General features: G+C 44.7%; 1 protein-coding gene across 18 annotated transcripts in view; it reads right to left on the reverse strand.

Moving 5' to 3' along the window:
• The window catches only part of l3mbtl2 (L3MBTL histone methyl-lysine binding protein 2), a 158345-nt gene that overhangs the window by 102244 nt on the left and 35947 nt on the right, over window positions 1-20154 (reverse strand). For 16 of the 18 annotated variants that reach the window (XM_068019423.1, XM_068019413.1, XM_068019419.1 and 13 more), the window contains exons 10-12: window positions 19830-19912; window positions 14516-14620; window positions 529-676 (exon numbers count right to left, since the gene is read on the reverse strand). In XM_068019423.1, the coding sequence (XP_067875524.1) occupies window positions 529-676; window positions 14516-14620; window positions 19830-19912 (336 nt within the window). The remainder of the gene's footprint in view (window positions 1-528; window positions 677-14515; window positions 14621-19829; window positions 19913-20154) is intronic. The other 2 variants (XM_068019420.1, XM_068019426.1) reach the window with 1 other exon arrangement.

Below are 20154 nucleotides of genomic sequence, written 5' to 3' on the forward strand. Positions count from 1 at the left end.
CCCTCCTGCGCACGTCTGCTCACCGCTCGCTCCCCACCTTGCCGCTTCCCCCCCCCCCCCCCCACTCAGTTGCCCGCTCCCTGCCTTGCCGCTTCCCCCTGCCTCCTCCACCCTCAGCAGCTTGTTCCCCGCTGCAGCTCTGGTGTTTGGGGAGGGTGGGGGCAGCAGGTACTGGTGAGACCGAAAGCGAGCAGCCAAAGCGAGGTACTATTGGGACAGGATGGAGGCAGCAATTACACTGAGGAGTGAGACAACGCTTGTGCGTCATTGCATGGCGATGTCTGTGCACACGTGCAGATTCAGACTGGCAAGCTGCCGAATGTTCGGATGCAGTGAAGAAGTCTGCAATCGCTCTGCACATGCTCATCTCAGAAGACACGCCGTTTCTAAATTAAAGACAAGTGCTCCACTCTCGTACTCAGGAGGCTGTGTCAATGTTGATATCCACGGTTTTATTGTGGGGTCTTCCTCTGTAGATTTGAAACCCAATTTAAAAACAAAGCAATTTAGTTCCAACAGGTAACTTACCTCGAGGAGGCGTTAACTCAATGTCATTCTTCTTGCAGAATCCCACAGGAAATATGCAATAGGAGGAAGCATGATAACAGAACCAGTCAGTGCCATCGGCTGCCTCAGATCCATCAATTCCAATCATCAGATATCCATCTAACAATACCTATCATTCCACAGGATACAAAAACAAAGCATCACTTCTGCTGGTCTTGTGCAACACTTGACGTCTGCCTCGAATTACGCTGCTTGTCCGACATCTCGTATTGGATGACTAGACATTCCCTCCAATTAAAAATTGGACTTATTAGCAAAATTGAATCCCGTGGAATTAAAGGAGCAGGGGCTGTGTGGATACTAAATTGGTTAAGGAACAGAAACTGAAGAGTAGTAGTGAAGGCTTGTTTTTCAGACTGAAGGAAAGTATATAGTGGTGTTCCCCAGGGGTCAGTGTTGGAATCACCATGCTTTTTGATATAGATCATGACCTGTATTTGGATCTACAGGGCATCACTTCCAAGATTGCAGATGATCCGAGGCTCAGAAATGCAGTAAACAATATGGAGGGCAGTAACAGACTTCAGGGGGACATAGGCAGATTGGTGAAATGGGCAGAGTTATGGCAGATGAAATTTAACACAGAGAAGAGTGAAGCGATTCATTTTGGTAGGAAGAATAAGGAGGTATCAAATAAATGGTACAATTTTAAAGGAAGATGCAGGGGCAGAGAGACCTGGGGACACACCCCAAACTACTCACCCCCACATGTCTTTGAAGGTGGCAGGACAAGTTGAGAAGGCTATTAAAACGGCATATGGGATCCTTGGTTTTATAAAAAGTATAGAGTACAAAAGCAAGGGAGTTATGTTAAACGTTAAAAATATACTGGTTAGGTCCCAGTTGGAGTATTGAGTCCAATTTGAAGTTTCAGACTTTAGGAAGAATGTCATTCAGCCCTTCGAGCCTGCTTCACCATTCAATATGATCATGACTGATCGTCTATTCCACCTTCTCGAATTAGCCCCAAGTCCCTTAATTCCCTTGGTATCGAAAAATCTATCGCTCTGTCTTGACTATACTTAACACCTGAGCATCCACAGCCCTCTGAGATAGGGAATTCAAAAGATCAACAACCCTTTGAGTGAAAAAAATTCTTCTCCGTCCTAAATGACAGACCCCTTATTCTGAGTTTGTGACCCTTAGTTCTAGACACCCCATCTCGGGGAAACAGCCTCCCAACACATACCCCATTAAGTTCTTAAGAATTTTATATGCGTCAATGAGATCATTTCTTGGCCACCTTAGAGAAACAGACTTGCAGGGCTACGGGGATCGAGCTGGGGAGTGGGACTAACTGCACAGCTCTGTGGAGAGCCAGCATGGACTCAATGGGCCAAATGGCCTCCTTCTGTGCCGTACTTGACTCTATAGGTCTAGGCTTCCCAATCTCTTCTCATAGGTCAATCTGCTCATCCCAGTAATCAGTCTAGTAAATATTCATTGCACTCTGTCCAAGGCAAGTATATCCTTCCTTAGTTAAGCAGACCAAAACTGTACACAATACTTGTGGTGTGGGATCACCAAGGCCTGACAATTGCTGTAGGATTTCCTTACTCCTAATACTCCAATCTCTTCGTAGTAAAGGTCAACATACCATTTGACTTCCGAATTACTGTACCTGTATGTTAACTTTGTGATTTGTTTACAATGACAGAGGTCCCTGTAAATACCAACATCTCCTAGTCTCTCACCATTTGAAAAAATATTCTGCATTTCTGTTTTTCCTTCCAAAGTGGATAACTTCACACTTCCCTACATTATATTCCACCTGCCGTGTTCTCACCCACCCACTCAACCTGTCTATATCCCTTTGCAACATCTTCACAGATTTAAGGTAATGGGAAAAACAGCCAGGGTCTGCAAGAGGAGAAAAAAATACTTCAACGGGAAAAAGTTGCTGGGATACTGTGGGGAAACAGCAGGAGTGTGGGACAAATTAAATAGTTCGTTTAAAGACACAACACAGGCATGATGGGCCAAATGTCATCCTACTGTGCTGTCATTCTATGAATTCTTCTGTGCCCATCACATAATGAATTCCATTGTCACTGATTCCATTCCCCCATCTTGGCCACAGTATGATGCTGAACGAGGCTGCTTGCAATTTCAGCATCCTCTTTGATCTTGATCTTCACCAAGACCACCTTCTTTCATATACGCAATATCATCCGTCTCCACCTTGGCATCAGCTCATCATTGCCTTTGTTCCCTCCAGGCTCAACCATTCTAACGTACTCATAAGAACACAAGAAATAGCAGAAGTAGACCGTACGACCCCTCAAGCCTGCTCCATCATTCAATATGATCATGACTGATCTTGGGCTTCAACTCCACTTTGCCACCCATTCCCCATATCCCTTAATTCCAGCCTTAAATATGTTAAACGATGGAGCATCCACAACCCTCTGGGTGGAGAATTCCAAAGATTCAAAACCCTCTGAGTGAAGAAATTTCTCATCTCAGTCCTAAATAATCAGCCCCTTATCCTGAGACTGTGCTCCCATGTTTCAAATTTCCCCAGCCAGCAGAAAATACCTCTCAATGTCTACCTTGTCAAGCCCCTTCAGAATCTTGTAAGTTTCCATAAGATCACTTCTCATTCTTCTAAACTCCAGAGAATATAGACCCAATTTACTCAGTCTCTCTCATAGGACAACTCCCTCATCCCAGGGACCAATCTAGTCAACCTTAGTTTTACTGCCTCCAATGCAAGTATATTCTTCCTCAAATAAAAGCAAAATACATCAAAGTTGATGCTCCAGTACAGTATTGAGGGAATGCTGCACTGTCGGAGGTGTTGCCTTTCGGATGAGGCATTAAACCGAGACCCTGTCTGTCCTCTCAGGTGGACGCATGATCCGAGAGCATTATTTCAAAGCCAGTGCCCTGACACACCTTTTAAAAAATATTCTGCTCTTCTATTCTTACGACCACTCCTGGCCAGCCTCCCACCTTGCATCCTCCATAAACTTGAGTTCATCCAAAACTCTACTCCCATATCCTAACTCATTCCAAGTCCCATTGATCCACTACCATGGTGCTCAATGACATATCGGCCAGTCCAACAACACATCAGTCTTAAAATTCTCATCTTTCTGTTCAAATCCCTCCATGATCTTGCTCCTTCTTATTTCTGTAACCTCCTCTAGCTTTATAACCTTCCAGGAACTCTGCGTTCCTCCCATTCTAGCCTCCAGCACAACCCCAACTTCCACTGTCCCACCATTGGCAGCCATGCCTTCAACACTTGGACCCCAAGCTCTGGAGGTTTCTCCCAACTTCTGTCCTTCCTCCTTTCAGCATTCCTTAAAACCTACCTCTGACGAGGCTTTTGGCCGCCTGTCCTAATATCTCACTATGTGACTCAGTGACAAATTTTGCTTGATAATGTTGCTGTTTAGCGCCTTGGGACATTTTACTATGTTAAAGGCACTATATCAAAGCAAATTGTTGTTATTTTTCTGCTGAAAGGGAAGGCAGACATGAACCTCTCAGACTGCACGTATAAATGCACCCCTTTAGATAGTTGGGATCAGGCATAAAGTAGCACCCAAGCATCAAGAAACAGCCGGGCAATATGTCTCTGTCCAATTTATTCCCTGCAGAGACAGTGCAGCTTCCCTTCAACATTCGAGTTCAGATTTAAAGTGAGGGAACCTGAACAGAGCACGATTCCACACCATTCTGCTGACCACTACAGCTCCAGCAGTCAAATAAGAAATATTTTTGTTAGGGCAGTCTGAATAGATTTATCAACCAACTATTGCCAAGCTCTGGGGAAATCTAAAAGGATTTCTTGGGTAGACAAGGAGTGTAATAGAATGCTCACCTGGAATGGTGCAGCCTCGACAACACTCAACAAAGTCACCACCATCTAGCACAGAACAGTTCCCTTGATCAGCACCCCTGCCACTGGATCAACATCTCCTCCTCCACCACTAGCACAGTTACTGCCACATATACTGTGTGCAGGGTGCACTGCAGTAACTCAAAGATTACTCCCTCTCTGTAACCTTGAACAAAAAAGACAAGAGCAGCAATGCTGTGAAAACACACCATCCTGAGGGGATACATAGCACTGTTTCTTCATTAGCACTGGGTCGATAGCCTGGCATTCTTTACCTAATCTTTCTGGAACACCAACCTTTGACATTTCTTCCACAGCATCTTCCAAACCAGTGACCTCTACCGCCTAGACAGACACAGGCAGCAGGTGCATTGGAACACCAATATCACCAATATTCCCTTCCAAGTAACACACCATCTTGACTTGGAAATATATCACTGTTTCTTTATCATCGTTGGGTCAAATTCCTGGAACTGCCTTCCCAACAGCTGTGAGTGTACCCACTTTGTCTCCAAGCTAGGAGTGTGCAACTTAACTCTTAACTGAGTATCCACTGTAAGGAACTGTGTCTAAATAGCTGCATAATAGAAAAATGCAGAAGTTTTAATAACACTTAACTACCTACAGGAGAACAGGAGAAGAAGCTGATTAATGAGTGAGGGTCTGTAGTTCTACATTCTACTAGCAATTATTTTAAAAGTGAGGTTAAGGTATGGCAGGTCAGCTCGGCCTAGTGGAATGTGTTTCCTGTGATGTGTGGGATGTTGTGGATGCTCCAAGTGGCCTGGACGAACATAGCTGTAGAAAGTGTCACCAGCTGCAGAAATTTGAGCTCCGGGTTTCAGAACTCCAGCGGTGGCTGGAATCACTGTGGTGCATCCGCGGGCCAAGAACTATGTGGATAGCACGTTTAGAGAGGTGGTCACACCACGGGCTAGGAGCAGGCAAAGAGGGAATGGGTGACCACCAGCAAGTCTAGGAACATCAGGCAGGTAGTGCAGGAGTCCATCTCGCTTGCGAACCAGTTTTCCATTTTGGACACTGGTGAGAGCGATGGTTCCTCAGAGGTGTGTAGCAAAAGCCAAGTTCGGAACACCACGGGTGGCTCAGCTGCATGGGCGGGAAGGAAGAAGAGTGGGAGATTCAATAGTTAGGGGAACAGACAGGCGTTTCTGCGCCCTTAGACGTGACTCCAGGAAGATACGTTGCCTCCCTGGTGCCAGGGCCAAGGTTGTCACACAGCGGTTGCAGGACATCCTTAAGGGGGAGGGTCAACGGCTAGAAGTTCACATTAGTACCAACAAAATACGTAGAAAGAGGGACGAGGTCCTGAAAGCAGATTTGAGGGAGCTAGGTAAGACATTAAAAAGCAGGACCTCAGAGGTAGTAATCTCCAGATTACTCCCAGTGCCACGCACAAGTGAGCATAGAAATAGGATAGAGCTGACGAATGCATGGCTGGAGAGATGGTGCAGGAGAGAGGGTTTTAGATTCCTGGGGCATTGAGACCATTTTTGGGGGAGGGGAGACCTGTACAAGCTGGACGGTTTGCACCTCAATAGGGCTGGGACCAATATCCTTGCCGAAAGATTTGCAAGTGCTGTTGGGCAAGGTTTAAATTAGTTTGGCAGGAGGATGGGAACCCTGAGGATAGACTCAGGTGGGGCAAAATCTGAAAAGGAAATGAAAGGCAGAAAATTAGTGAGTGAGTGTGGAAAGCAGAGGAAACAAATGATAGAAAATAACAAAGAAAAGGGTATAAACATCAATGCAACGAGTATAGCAATAAAGCAGATGAGCTAAAGGCACAGATAGAAATGTGGCAGTATGATATAGCAAGCACAGAATCAGGACATAAAGAGGGACAGGAATGGCAGCGCAACATCCCTGATTAGAGGGTTCTCGAGAGAGAGAGAGTGAGAGAATGCGCGAGAGCGAGCGAGAAATAAAAAAGAGAGCGGGGTAGAAATTTTGGTTCAAGAAGCAATTACAGCTGTGAGGATGGATGATGTGTTAGAAGGATTATCAATTGAGGCCATATGGATTGAGGAATAAAAAAAGGCGCAGTCACACTACTCGGAGTGTACTATAGACCCCAAACAGTCAGACGGAGATGTCAGAGCAAATATATAGGCAAATCTCAGAAGTGCAAAAACAATATGGCAGTAATAGTAGGGGATTTTAACTACACCAATATTAACTGGGATAATTTTAGTGTGAAAGGAATGGAGGGAACAGAATTCTTACGGTGCATTCAAGAGGACATTTTTGGCCTGTATATAGCAAGTCCAACAAGAGCGAGCACGGTTCTGGACTTGATTTTAGGTGTTGAAGCTGGGCAGGTGGAAGGAGTGGCAGTGGGAGAACATTTTGGTGGTAGTGATCATAATTTAGTTAGTTTTAACAATTATAGAAAAGGACAGACATAGAACAGGAGTTAACGTTCTAAACTGGGGTAAAGCCAATATTACTAAGCCGAGAAGTGATTTAGTTAAAGTGGATTGGAAACAGCTACTTGAAGGTAAATCAGTGTCAGAGCAGTCGGAGGCAAAGGGGATATTAAGGGGATTCAGAGTAAACAAGTTTCCACAAAGAGAAAGGGTGGGATGGCCAAATCCAGAGTCCCATGGACGTAAAGCAGCTTATAGAGTATGGTAAGGCAGAAAAGGAAAGCTTATGTCAAACATCGAGAACTCAAACACTACAGAAAGCCAAGAGGAGTATAGAAAGTGGAGGGGTGAAATCAAAAAGGAAATTAGGAAAGCTAAAAGAGGGTAAGAAAGAATATTAGCAAGTAAAACCAAGGTGAACCCAAAGATGTTTTATCAATACACTAAGAGTAAGAGGATAACTAAGAGTAGAGCCCATAAAAGACCACAAAGGTAGCGTGTGTGTGGAGGCAGAAGATATGGGCATGTTTCTTAATGGATACTTTGAGTCTGTCTTTACAAAAGAGGGGGAACAATGCAGACATTGCAGTTAAGGAGGAGGAGTGTGATGTAGTGGGTGGGATAAACATAGGGAGATGGGAAATATTAAGGGAATTAGCATCCTTGAAAGTGGATATACCACCAGGGCCTGATGAAATGCACCCCAGGCTGTGAAAAGAAGCCAGGGAAGAAATAGCGGAAGGTCTGACCATCACTTTCCAATCCTCACTGAACACAGGTGTGCTGCCAGAGGATTGGAAGTCTACTAATGTACCTTTGTTTAAAAAGGGAGTGAGGGATAGACCGAATAATTACAGGCCAGTCAGTCTAACCTTGGTAGTGGGCAAATAATTGGAATCAATTCTGAGACACAAGATAAACTGTCACTTAGATAGGCACAGATTAATCAAGGATAGTCAGCATGGATTTGTTAAGGACAGGTCATGTCTGACTAACTTGATTGTATTTTTTGAGGAAGTAACAAGGAGGATTGAGTGCATCTACACATCTAGGCTTTCGACAAGGTCCCATATGGCAGACTGGTTAAAAAAATCCCATGGGATCCAGGGGAATGTAGCAAGCTGGATACAAAATTGGCTCAGTGGCAGGAAAAAAGGGTAATTGTTGACAGGTGCTTTTGCGACTGGAAGACTGTTTTCAGTGGCGTTCCGCAGGGCTCAGAACTAGGTCCCCTGCTTTTTGTAGTATATATTAACAATTTGGATGGAAATATAAATGTAGGGGGAATCATCAAGAAGTTTGCAAACAACACAAAAATTGCCACATGGTTGATAGTGAGGAGGATAGCTGCAGACTGCAGGAAGATATCAATGGACTGGTCAGGTGGGCAGAAAAGTGATAAATGAAATTTAACCCACGTAAGTGTGAGGTGATGTATTTGGGGAGATCATCAAGGCAAAGGAATACACAACAAATGGTAGGATATTGAGAGGTGTAGAGGAAGTGTGGGATCTTGGAGTATATGTCCACAGATCCCTGAAGGTAGCAGGACAGGTTGATAAGGTAGTTAAGAAGGCATATGGAACCCTTTCCTTTATTAGACGACGCATAGAATACAAGAGCAGGGAGGTTATGCTGGAACTATGTAAAACATTAGTTAGGCCACAACTTGAGTACTGTGTGGAGTTCTGGTCACCTCATTACAGAAAGGATAAGTTGCACTAGAGAGGGTACACGGGAGATTTACGAGGATGTTGTCAGGAGGGGAAAATTGCGGCTATGAGTAAAGACTGGATAGGCTGGTGTTGTTCTCCTTGGAACAGAGGAGGCTGAGGGGAGATTTGATTGAGATGTACAAAATTGTGAGGGGCCTGGATAGAGTGGACAGGAAGGGCCTATTTACCTTACAGGGGTCAGTGACTAAGGGACATAGATTTAAAGCGATTGGCAGGAAGATTAGAGGGGAGATGAGGAAACCTTTTTTCACCCAGAGGGTGGTGGGGGTCCGGAACTCACTGCCTCAAAAGCATTATAAGAGGCAGAAAACCTCATCTCATTTAAAAGGTGCCTGGGCATGCACCTGAAGTGCCGTAACCTGCAGGGCTACGGACCAAATGCTGGAAAGTAGGATTACACTTGGTGGCTCTTTTTCATTCCAGCCAGTGCAGACATGATGGGCCAAGTGGCCTCTTTCTGTGCCGTAAACTTTTTATGACTCTATAATCACATGGACTGTTGTGGTTCAAGCTCACCACCATCTTCTCAAGGGCAGTTAAGGATGGACAATAAATGCTGGCCTAGCTGGCAATGCCCACATCTGATAAACAGATGAAAAACCATTGCTACAATGACTGCAACACTTCAAGGTCCAGCATCTCTTCAAAGGACAACTAGAGACAGACAAAGAAAAGCAGCCTCATCACCCACATCCCAAGAACAAATAATGAAAACTAAAACCACCTGCTCTTTATAATTACACCTTATCACAAAGAATCACACCAACAACCACTGCCGCTCCCACCACCATAACGACCTACAACAATATTACATCTATTGAACAACAATTATATGGAGCTGGACAGAGAGTTAGGTCTGAAATCAATTCCTCAGATGGGAGTTGAGCTCAGAACCTTCTAATCAGAGGTAATCAGAGGGCCCAGAAATTGTGACAGATCAAAAACTTTATGCAGATGGATTTTATCAGTATCCATCAGTGACTTATTACACACCCATGACAATTCTGACACTGATCAATTCCAACCTCAGTCACTTTGCCTGAGGAAGTAGCAGAGGCAAGACATTTCTCTATGTGGTAGAGAAAAATCAGTAGAGAAGTTAACCAAGGTCATCTTGTGCAATTCCTAGCAGCGATGACATTGACAGACAGCAGGAATTTTTTTTATTCATTCATGGGATGTGGGCGTCGCTGGCCAGGCCAGCATTTATTGCCCATCCCTAATTGCCCTTGAGAAGGTGGTGAGCTGCTTTCTTGAACCGCTGCAGTCCATGTGGGGTGGGTACACCCACAGTGCTGTTAGGAAGGGAGTTCCAGGATTTTGACCCAGCGACAGTGAAGGAACGGCGATATAGTTCCAAGTCAGGATGGTGTGTGACTTGGAGGGGAACTCGCAGATGGTGGTGTTCCCATGCATTTGCTGCCCTTGTCCTTCTAGTTGGTAGAGATCGCGGGTTTGGAAGGTGCTATCTAAGGAGCCTTGGTGTGTTGCTGCAGTGCATCTTGTAGATGGTACACACTGCTGCTACTGAGCGTCAGTGGTGGAGGGAGTGAATGTTTGTAGATGGGGTGCCAATCAAGCGGGCTGCTTTGTCCTGGATGGTATCGAGCTTCTTGAGTGTTGTTGGAGCTGCATCCATCCAGGCAAGAGGAGCGTAGTCCATCGCACTCCCGACTTGTGCCTTGTAGATGGTGGACAGGCTTTGGGGAGTCAGGAGGCGAGTTACTCGCCGCAGAATTCCTAGCCTCTGACCTGCTCTTGTAGCCACGGTATTTATATGGCTACTCCAGTTCAGTTTCTGATCAATGGTAGCCCCTAGGATGTTGATAGTGTGGGATTCAGCGATGGTAATGCTATTGAATGTCATGGGGAGATGATTAGATTCTCTCTTGTTGGAGATGGTCATTGCCTGGCACGAATGTTATTTGCCACTTAACAGCCCAAGCCTGGATATTGTCAAGTTTTGCTGCATTCCTACACGGACTGCTTCAGTATCTGAGGAGTCACGAACGGTGCTGAACGTTGTGCAATCATCAGCGAACATCCCCACTTCTGACCTTATGATTGAAGGAAGGTCATTGATGAAGCAGCTGAAGATGGTTGGGCCTAGGACACTACCCTGAGGAACTCCTTCAGTGATGTCCTGGAGCTGAGATGATTGACCTCCACAGCCATCTTCCTTTGTACTAGGTATGACTCCAGCCAGCGGAGGGTTTTCCTGATTCCCATTGACCTCAGTTTTGTTAGGGCTCCTTGATGCCATACTCGGTCAAATGCTGCCTTGATGTCAAGGGCAGTCACTCTCACCTCACGTCTTGAGTTCAGCTCTTTTGTCAATGTTTGAACAAGGCTGTAATGAGGTCAGGAGCTGAGTAGCCCTGGCGGAACCCAAACTGAGCGTCACTGAGCAGGTTATTGCTAAGCAAGTGCCGCTTGATGGCACTGTTGATGACACCTTCCATCACTTTACTGATGATTGAAAGTAGGCTGATGGGGTGGTAATTGGCCGGGTTGGACTTGTCCTGCTTTTTGTGTACAGGGCATACCTGGGCAATTAAAGAGACAGGAAGGAGTAGGGGAAGTAACATCTTACTATTCCTATTTAAGGTTATTGTATCTTTGCCAATACTGCCCAGACCAGACCACCAGCAGGACTCTCACACAAAGGACTTAATTTTCATTTTAAATGATAGCTGACATTATGTTACTGAGCCCCTAGAGAGTAAGGGCACAATTCTGTCAGAAGCACAGGTTACTTCAGAATGCTTTGGCTTTCTTTATTACTGAGAAACTCAGAAGAGTTAAGCTTATCACAGAACTGTTACAGTGCAGAAGGGGGCCATTCAGCCTGTCGTGTGTCCGCACTGGCTCTCCGGAACAGCAATTCATTCAGTTCCATTCCCCTGCCTTCTCCCTGTAACTCTGCACATTATTCCTTCTCATGTAACAGTCTACCTCCCTCTTGAATGCTTCAATTGAAGCTGCCTCCACCACACTCTCAGGCAGTGCATTCCAGACCTTAACCACTCGCTCATGAAAAAGTTTTTCCTCATGTCACTTTTGATTCTCTTACCGAATACTTTAAATCTGTGCCCTCTCGTTCTCAATCCTTTCAAGAGTGTGTACAGTTTATCTTTATCTATTCTGTTTAGAGGTGTTCAAAATCATGAGGGGTCTATCAAATCACCTCTCAGCCTTCTCTTGAAGGAAAATAGTTTCAACTTCTCCCATCTATTTTCATAACTGAAGTTCCCCATTCTTGTGAATCTTTTCTGTGCTCTCTCCAATGCCCTCACATCTTTCCTAAAGTGCTGCGCCCAGAACTGGATGCAATACCCCAGCTGAAGCCAAACTAGTGTCCTGTACAAATTCAACACAACCTCCTTGCTCTTGTACTCTATACCCCTATTAATAAAGCCCAGAATACTGTATGCTTTATTAACTGCTCTCTCAACCTGTCCCTTCACCCCCTTTAGAATTGGACCCTTTACTTTATATTGTCTCTCCATGTTCTTCCTACCAAAATAAATCATTTCAAATTTCTCTGCATTGAACTTCATCTGTCACCTGTCTGCCCATTCCACCAACTTGCCTATGTCCTTTTGGAGTTCTACACTACCCTCCTCACAATTCACACTGTTTCCAAGTTTCGTATCTTCTGCAAACTTTGAAATTGTGTCCTATACACCAAGGTCCAGGTCATTAATGTATATCAGGAAAAGCAAGGGTCCCTACACTGACCGCTGGGGAATTCCACTACAAACTTTCCTCCAGCCCGAAAAACATCCATTAACCACTACTCTTTGTTTCCTGTTACTCAGCCAATTCCGTATCCATGTTGCTACCGTCCCTTTTATGCCATGAGCTATAATCTTACTCAAGTCTGTTGCTACTGTCCCTTTTATGCCATAAGCTATAATCTTACTCAAGTCTGTTGTGTGGCACTGTATCAAACTCTGTTTGAAAGTCCATGTACACCACATCAACTGCATAGCCCTCATCAACTCTCTCTGTTACCTCCTCAAAAAACTCCAGCAAGTTAGTTAAACATGATTTTCCCTTAAGAAATCCATGCTGGCTTTCTTTAATTATCCCGCATTTGTCCATTTGACTAATAATTTGGTCCCGAATTATTCTTTCTAGAAGTTTCCCCACCACCGAAGTTAAACTGACTGGCCTGTAGTTGTTGGGTTTAATCTTACACCCTTTTATGAACAGTATAACATTTGGAATTCTCCAGCGTCCTCTGACACCACCGCGAGTTGAAGGAAGACTGAAAAATTATGGCCAGTGCCTCCATGATTTCCACCCTCACTTCCCTCAGTATCCTTGGATGCATCTCATCTGGTCCTGGTACATTATCCACTTTAAATATTGACAGCCTTTCTAATATGTCCGCTTTATCAATTTTCAGACACTAGCAGAGTTTAGTTACCTCCTGTTTTCACCATTGCCTGGGTTGCCAGGTGGTGACAGGAAGGTGCCAAATTGATTGATTTCAGTAGGGAGAGTATTACTGACAATAATTGGCCTCAATGTCCCTATTTTACAGGAGAAGAATCAGCCAGGATTCTTGCTTCTGACCTCTATCAGTGGATTCATATGTAGAAGCTGGTCAAGGACAGCATTGTGTGGATCTGTGGTCAAATTGCCTGCTGTCACTCACAAGTGAAGAGTAGCAAAATGTACTAGAAGGCATGCAGCACTTATGAAACCAGACCCCAGCGGAGGGAAAAACAGTCGAAAGAGGAGAAAAATCTCTTTTTAACAAAAAGGACTGAGACATGGCTAGGTACAGGGAAAGATTTTACAATAAAAGCTGTGATTTCAGTTGCACATCTTAAATCAATTAAACCAATATATCCAATGATGTCACAGCCGTTTAAAGTTAAATTAAAAAGAAAGGGGATAAAAGGCACATTACAGCTAATCTTATTTAAAAGGATGATGGGGGAAACTCTCTCTTTAATGGCTAAATTTCTGAGCATTGCTTAACCACATGGATCAAAGTGATGCAGATCACTCAGTAAAGCAATATTTATCTGCCCCCACTCTCATCTTTTCTCTAATACAAAAACAAAATACTGTAGATGCTGGAAATCTGAAATAAAAACAGAAAATTCTGGAAATACTCAGCAGGTCTGGTTAACTGTTTTTCTCCCCACAGATGCTGCCTGACCTACTGAATATTTCTAACATTTTCTGTTTTTGTCTCATCTTTTCTCTGTTTGTTGCAAGACAACACCAAATTATACTGGTCAGTTCTGCAGCGGTGCTGCTCTCCAGTACCTCACTTATGTGGCTATATTTCACATGCAAGCTTAGATAGTGGATGTCAGCAAGCTATCTGAGCATGGAGGCCATCACAGCCAAATTTAATTCTGTTCTGATCTACCTCACATAGTTTCTAGCAGGAGTAAATGGGTATAACAACAACTTGCATTTATTGTAGCACCTTTAATGTAGCAAACACATCACAGACGTTTATCAGACAGATTTCAACAGCAATAAAACAGACTTGCCAAACTTTAGCCCCGCCTTTATGACTGCATTCCATAAAATAATTTTTTTTAAAAACAACCAAACAGCCTGCACTGCTGCCCGACCTGAGATTTGATAACTCATTGTAGACGGAGGATTAAAGTACGGTCAATCTGTATAAAGTTGTACACCTCAGCACCATACTGGGTAGTGCGGTTCAACACTAAGCCATCAGAAGAACTGCAAATGATTTGAAGGTTTCATTCTTCTATGTTCCCTTTTCTCCAATTGCAGATTACTTTCCAATAGCATTCGCCTTAAACTAGGAGGGAAGAAGGTTCAATCTGGATTTAGGTCAACTCCCATTAAGGTTTTGCTGTAATTAACAGTGATATTTTCCCTTCCGACAGCCAACCCACCTAAAACATACCAGCTGGCTTTCTGTGTATGGAAGAACCAGCACCAATTTACTGAAAAAAAATTCATTTTACCTTTCGGACACTAGCAACACAAATGGTGGATAAATTCAGTGGGTCAATGGCCTCCAGTTTCATCCCCTCTTCAAACCAATCATCATTAGTATAAACCGCTCGAACCTAGGAATCAGAAGGGTTTTAAAAATAAATCAAGTTTAGTAAGCACTAATTTCTTACAAAAAACTAAATTAACAGCAGATGCTAGAAATGTACAAGAATAGAAAATGTTTGAAACACTCAGCAAGTCTGTCACTATCAGTGGAGAAAACAAATGGGTTAACGTTTCAGACTTTTCTGACAAAAGGCCCACCTCTGTTAATTCAGCTGTTCTTACCACAGATGCTGACTGGCCTGCCGAGTGTTTCCAACACTGTTAGCAAATTTTTCCACTAAGCCGATTTCTACATTACATCCAAATGTTCTCAACTTATGTGTCAGCCTTGGCTCAGTGATAGCACTCTACAAACCAATTAGTTGTCAATTATCTCTGTTGAATACATACATAAAAACTGAAAGCAATTTGCAGAGACTCAAAAACATCGCAACCAGCCTCTAAACCAGATCAACAATCATATGGAGTCAACATCATGCAGATAACTTTGCCTAATATTCCTGCATATTCCCAAATGGAGGCTTCACTAAGGAATCCTGTAAGAAGATTTGGAAGAACAAAGAGAACATTTAAAAATAGCGTGAAAAAGGTTTATATTACCCTTACAACCCTGTCTCTGCCAGTCATGGATGAGCTGGATGTACAGCCAACAAAATCGGAACTCAGTGATGCCATCGATTCTCTAGCCAGCGGAAAAGCCCCTGGGGAGGACGACATTAAGAGTGCCAAGCCTGCTATACTTTCAGCTCTGCACGAACTGCTTTGCCTGTGCTGGGATGAGGGAGCAGTCCCACAGGACATGCGTGATGCCAATATCATCACCCTCTATAAGAACAAGGGTGACTGCGGTGACTGCAACAACTACCGTGGAATCTCCCTGCTCAGCATAGTGGGGAAAGTCTTCGCTCGAGTCGTTCGAAACAGACTCCAGAAGCTGGCTGAGCGTGTCTATCCTGAGGCACAGTGTGGCTTTCGAGCAGAGAGATCCACCATTGACATGCTGTTCTCCTTTCGCCAGCTACAGGAGAAATGCCGTGAACAACAGATGCCCCTCTATGTTGCTTTCATTGATCTCACCAAAGTCTTTGACCTCGTCAGCAGACGTGGTCTCTTCAGACTACTAGAAAAGATTGGATGCCCACCAACGCTACTAAGTATCATCACCTCATTCCATGACAATATGAAAGGCACAATTCAGCATAGCGGCGCCTCATCAGACCCCTTTCCAATCCTGAGTGGTGTGAAACAGGGCTCTGTTCTCGCACCTACACTGTTTGGGATCTTCTTCTCCCTGCTGCTCTCACATGCATTCAAGTCCTCAGAAGAAGGAATTTTCCTCCACACAAGATCAGGTGGCAGGTTGTTCAACCTTGCCCGTCTAAGAGCGAAGTCCAAAGTACGGAAAGTCCTCATCAGGGAACTCCTCTTTGCTGACGATGCTGCATTAACATCTCAAGCTGAAGAGTGTCTGCAGAGACTCATCGACAGGTTTGCGGCTGCCTGCAATGAATTTGGCCTAACCATCAGCCTCAAGAAAACGAATATCATGGGACAGGACATCAGAAATGCCCCATCTATCAATATTGGCGACCACACTCTGGAAGTGGTTCAAGAGTTCACCTACCTGGGCTCAACTATCACCAGTAACCTGTCTCTCGATGCAGAATTAAACAAGCACATCGGAAAGGCTTCCTCTGCTATGTCCAGATTGGCCAAGAGAGTGTGGGAAAATGGCGCACTGACACAGAACACAAAAGTCCAAGTGCATCAAGCCTGTGTCCTCAGTACCTTGCTCTACGGCAGCGAAGCCTGGACAACGTACGTCAGCCAAGAGCGACGTCACAATTCATTCCATCTTCACTGCCTCCGGAGAATCCTTGGCATCGGGTGGCAGGACCGTATCTCCAACACAGAAGTCCTCGAGGCGGCCAACATCCCCAGCTTATACACACTACTGAGTCAGCGGCGCCTGAGATGGCTTGGCCATGTGAACCGCATGGAAGATGGCAGGATCCCCAAGGACACATTGTACAGCGAGCTAGCCACTGGTACCAGACCCACCGGCCGTCCATGGCTCCGCTTTAAAGACGTCTGCAAATGCGACATGAAGTCCTGTGACATTGACCACAAGTCGTGGGAGTCAGTTGCCAGCGATCGCCAGAGCTGGCGGGCAACCATAAAGGCGGGGCTAAAGCGTGGCAAGTCAAAGAGACTGAGCAGTTGGCAGGAAAAAAGACAGAAGCGCAAGGAGAGAGCCAACTGTGCAACAGCCCTGACAACCAATTTTATCTGCAGCAGCTGTGGAAGAGTCTGTCACTCTAGAATTGGCCTTTATAGCCACTCCAGGAGCTGCTGCACAAACCACTGACCACCTCCAGGCACTTGCCCATTATCTCTCGAGACAAGGAGGCCAAAGAAGACCTTTACAATCCTGCCCAATGGTTCAGGGGTAAATTAAATGTGGGGGCAGAGCTAAACCCTCCAGACCAGGAAGGTGCCAAATTTGATTCCTGATTTGTTTTTGTTGGTTAATCTCAATTAGGGTATAGTTGGGACTAGATGGTCAGCAGATAGTAGCAGGTGCAGGAGCTTGAGGTCTTTCTGTCTATGGAGAACTCAATGGCATTCAATGGATCTTTCCTCCATGTTCTGGCAGAGATTGGAAACCCATCATTTAGGGGAAATTATGGGCATGAATTCACATGTTGCCAATCCAAGGGACAGTGTGTTGGGAGTTGTAACACTGCCAGTGTATTGCCTTCCCCCCCGCCTCACCACCTCACAAAATTTTAAACCGAGGACAAAACCCAGTTTGCAATATCACTGCAAGACATTCATCAATTCCTGATACATTGGAGTGCTTCTTTTGAATACGACGTTACATCAAGTCCTGGATTGCCTGTTCAAGTCTTCGGAATTTTCTACCGCAAATGGTTATGGATGCTCAATCATTGAGTAACTTCAGACTGAGAATGATAGAATTTTGGACACGATGGAAATCCAGGGATATGGGGATAGGGCGGCAAAGTGGAATTGAGGTAGAAGATCAGCCATGGTCTTACTAATAGGCTGCGCAAGTGATCCTATGAAAAGGGACCTCTCCCGGTGCCCTGCTAACATTTATCCCATAACCAGCTTCTGCAGTATAGATCAACAGCTGTTTGTGGGACCTTTCTGTGTACAAATTGATGATGAAGGTTTTGGGATGTCCTGAGGAAGTGAAAGTGCCTCGCTTTCTTTCTTGTAGCCAGACCACTCCTGACCCAGTTGCTCTTACTCATCCTCCCAATGAGGTTGCCTGTACTTAGCCAACGCACAAAACTGTCCACTTGTAGCTACGCCACACTGGTACAAAACAGTATTAGTACTCATCAAAAACAAAAAACTCACCAAGAGTAATATTTATTGTTGGTTCCTTACAGTAAGGAAGTTACAACTAATATGGGATATGGTACTGCAGTAATACTCGACTGCCCTAGATGAGCTACTGACCACATATTCGCTCCATCGCTAAGACTGTCTATTTCCACCTCATCACCCGACTCCAACCGGTTTCTGCTCAGCTGCTACTGAAACCCTCATCCATGCCTTTGCTATCTCTAGACTTGACTATTCTTCTTCTCTCCTTAGCCTGCCCCTCGGGAATGAGGATGACTTTCTTCCACTCCAGGGTTGTGGGTCCTTAGGTGACTGAATAGTCCAATTCTGGATCCGCACACTCTGCCACAGATGGGGTAGGTGGCGTTTGGGATGCTCGAATTTCCCAATGCTTCTGCTGTTTGCACTTGGTCGCTGCCTGGGTATGTCGACGTTGTTTGAACTGGCTGGCACCGTCATGGATGCTTCTTCTCCATGTTGGGCGGTCTCGGGCAAGAGATTCCCTCGAATCAGTGGAGATATCACATTTGTTCAGGGAGACTTTCAGGACATCCTTGTAGCATTTCCTCTGCCCTCCTAGTAGCCTCTTGCTGTGACGGAGCTCAGAGTAGAAAGCTTGCTTTGGGAATCTTGTGTCAGGCATGTGGATGATGTGGCCCGCCCAACATAACTGACTAGCCATTAACAATGTTGAAAATGCAGATCCCTTTAATTAACCAGGATTTACTTCAGAGTTAAGAGAGCAGGTGATGCTCATTGCAGCTTATATTTAAGGGCTGGATTTTCCCCAGTCAGACAGTTACTTCTGGACAGGGAGTGAGTCCAGAAGGGAAGAGTGGAAAATGGTATTTGTGCTGAACTGTGGATTGAGAATAAAACAGTTGTGGATCAGAGACTGTCTCCTGCTTCCAGTTTTTGGTGAATGGATATCTGTCAATTAATCAGTGTATCAATACTGGGGATGCTGGCCTGAGAGAGGACATTGATATTGGAGCACCTGTCCTACCACTGAATTTGCAGGATCTTGCGGAGGCACAGTTGGTGATATCTCTCCAGGGCTTTGAGATGTCTGCTGTACAGTGTCCATTTTCCGACACATATAGGAGGGCAGGTAACACTGCAGCCCAGTAGACCATGAGCTCGGTGCCAGGTTTGAGGTCTTTGTCATCAAACACACTTTTCCTCAGATGACCGAAGGCTGTGCTGGCACACTTGACTATTCTAACACGCACCTGGCTGGCCTCCCCTGATCTACCCTCTGAAATCATGCAAAACTCTGCTGCCCAGACTCAGACCAAGTACTGTTCATCCATCACCCCCGTGCTTGCTGACCTACACTGGCTCCCAGCTAAGCAACATCTCAATTTTAAAATTCTCGTCTTCGTTTTCAAGCCTCTTCATTGTTTCACCCCTCCCCATTTCTAATCACTTCCAGTCTTATGACTCTCTGAGATCTCTGCGCTCTTCTAATTCTGGACTCTGAGTATCCCCGATTTTAATTGCTCCATGATTGATGGCAATGCCTTCAGCTGCCTGGTCCCCAAGCTCTGGAATTTCCTTCCTAAACCTCTCCACCTCACTTTCCTCCTTTAAGCCACTCCAAGATTTTGGTCATCTGCTGTAATATCTCCTTCGTGGCTCTGTCATATTTTGTTTTATAATGCCCGTGAAGCGCCTTGGGATGTTTTATAATGTTAAAAGTACTTTATAAATACAAGTTGTTGTTGTACAAGTCAACCTCAGTTGTATCAAACCGCTATTTAGGCAACTAAGGATGGTCGTTAAATGCAACGTCCATATCCCCAGAATGAAAGAAAAATACAAAATATTGTCCCTTACCTTTTTGAAGAGATGGGGTACAGCATCACAGTAGATTTTCCTGAATGTTGGATGCGAGCTTAAGTCTGCTCTAGTCATTCCTTCTAGCAAAAGATGGATAAAACTTTAGTTTTAAGTCACGCAGACCAGAAGGTTGCAGGTTTCGATCTCTGTATTACAAATATCATTCATTTCTCACTGTGACAAGTTCACAATTCAAATAGCTAAATAAAGCGATAATTCTCTTTACAACTTGAACACCACAAAATTATGGCCAATAAGTTCCACAGCCTCACCCACCATCAATGCGCGCTTCCGTCAGTTCATCAAATTGCTATTGCTCCTG

Source organism: Heterodontus francisci, chromosome 41 (genome assembly GCF_036365525.1).
Source record: "Heterodontus francisci isolate sHetFra1 chromosome 41, sHetFra1.hap1, whole genome shotgun sequence".
NCBI classification, from domain to species: Eukaryota; Metazoa; Chordata; class Chondrichthyes; order Heterodontiformes; family Heterodontidae; genus Heterodontus; species Heterodontus francisci.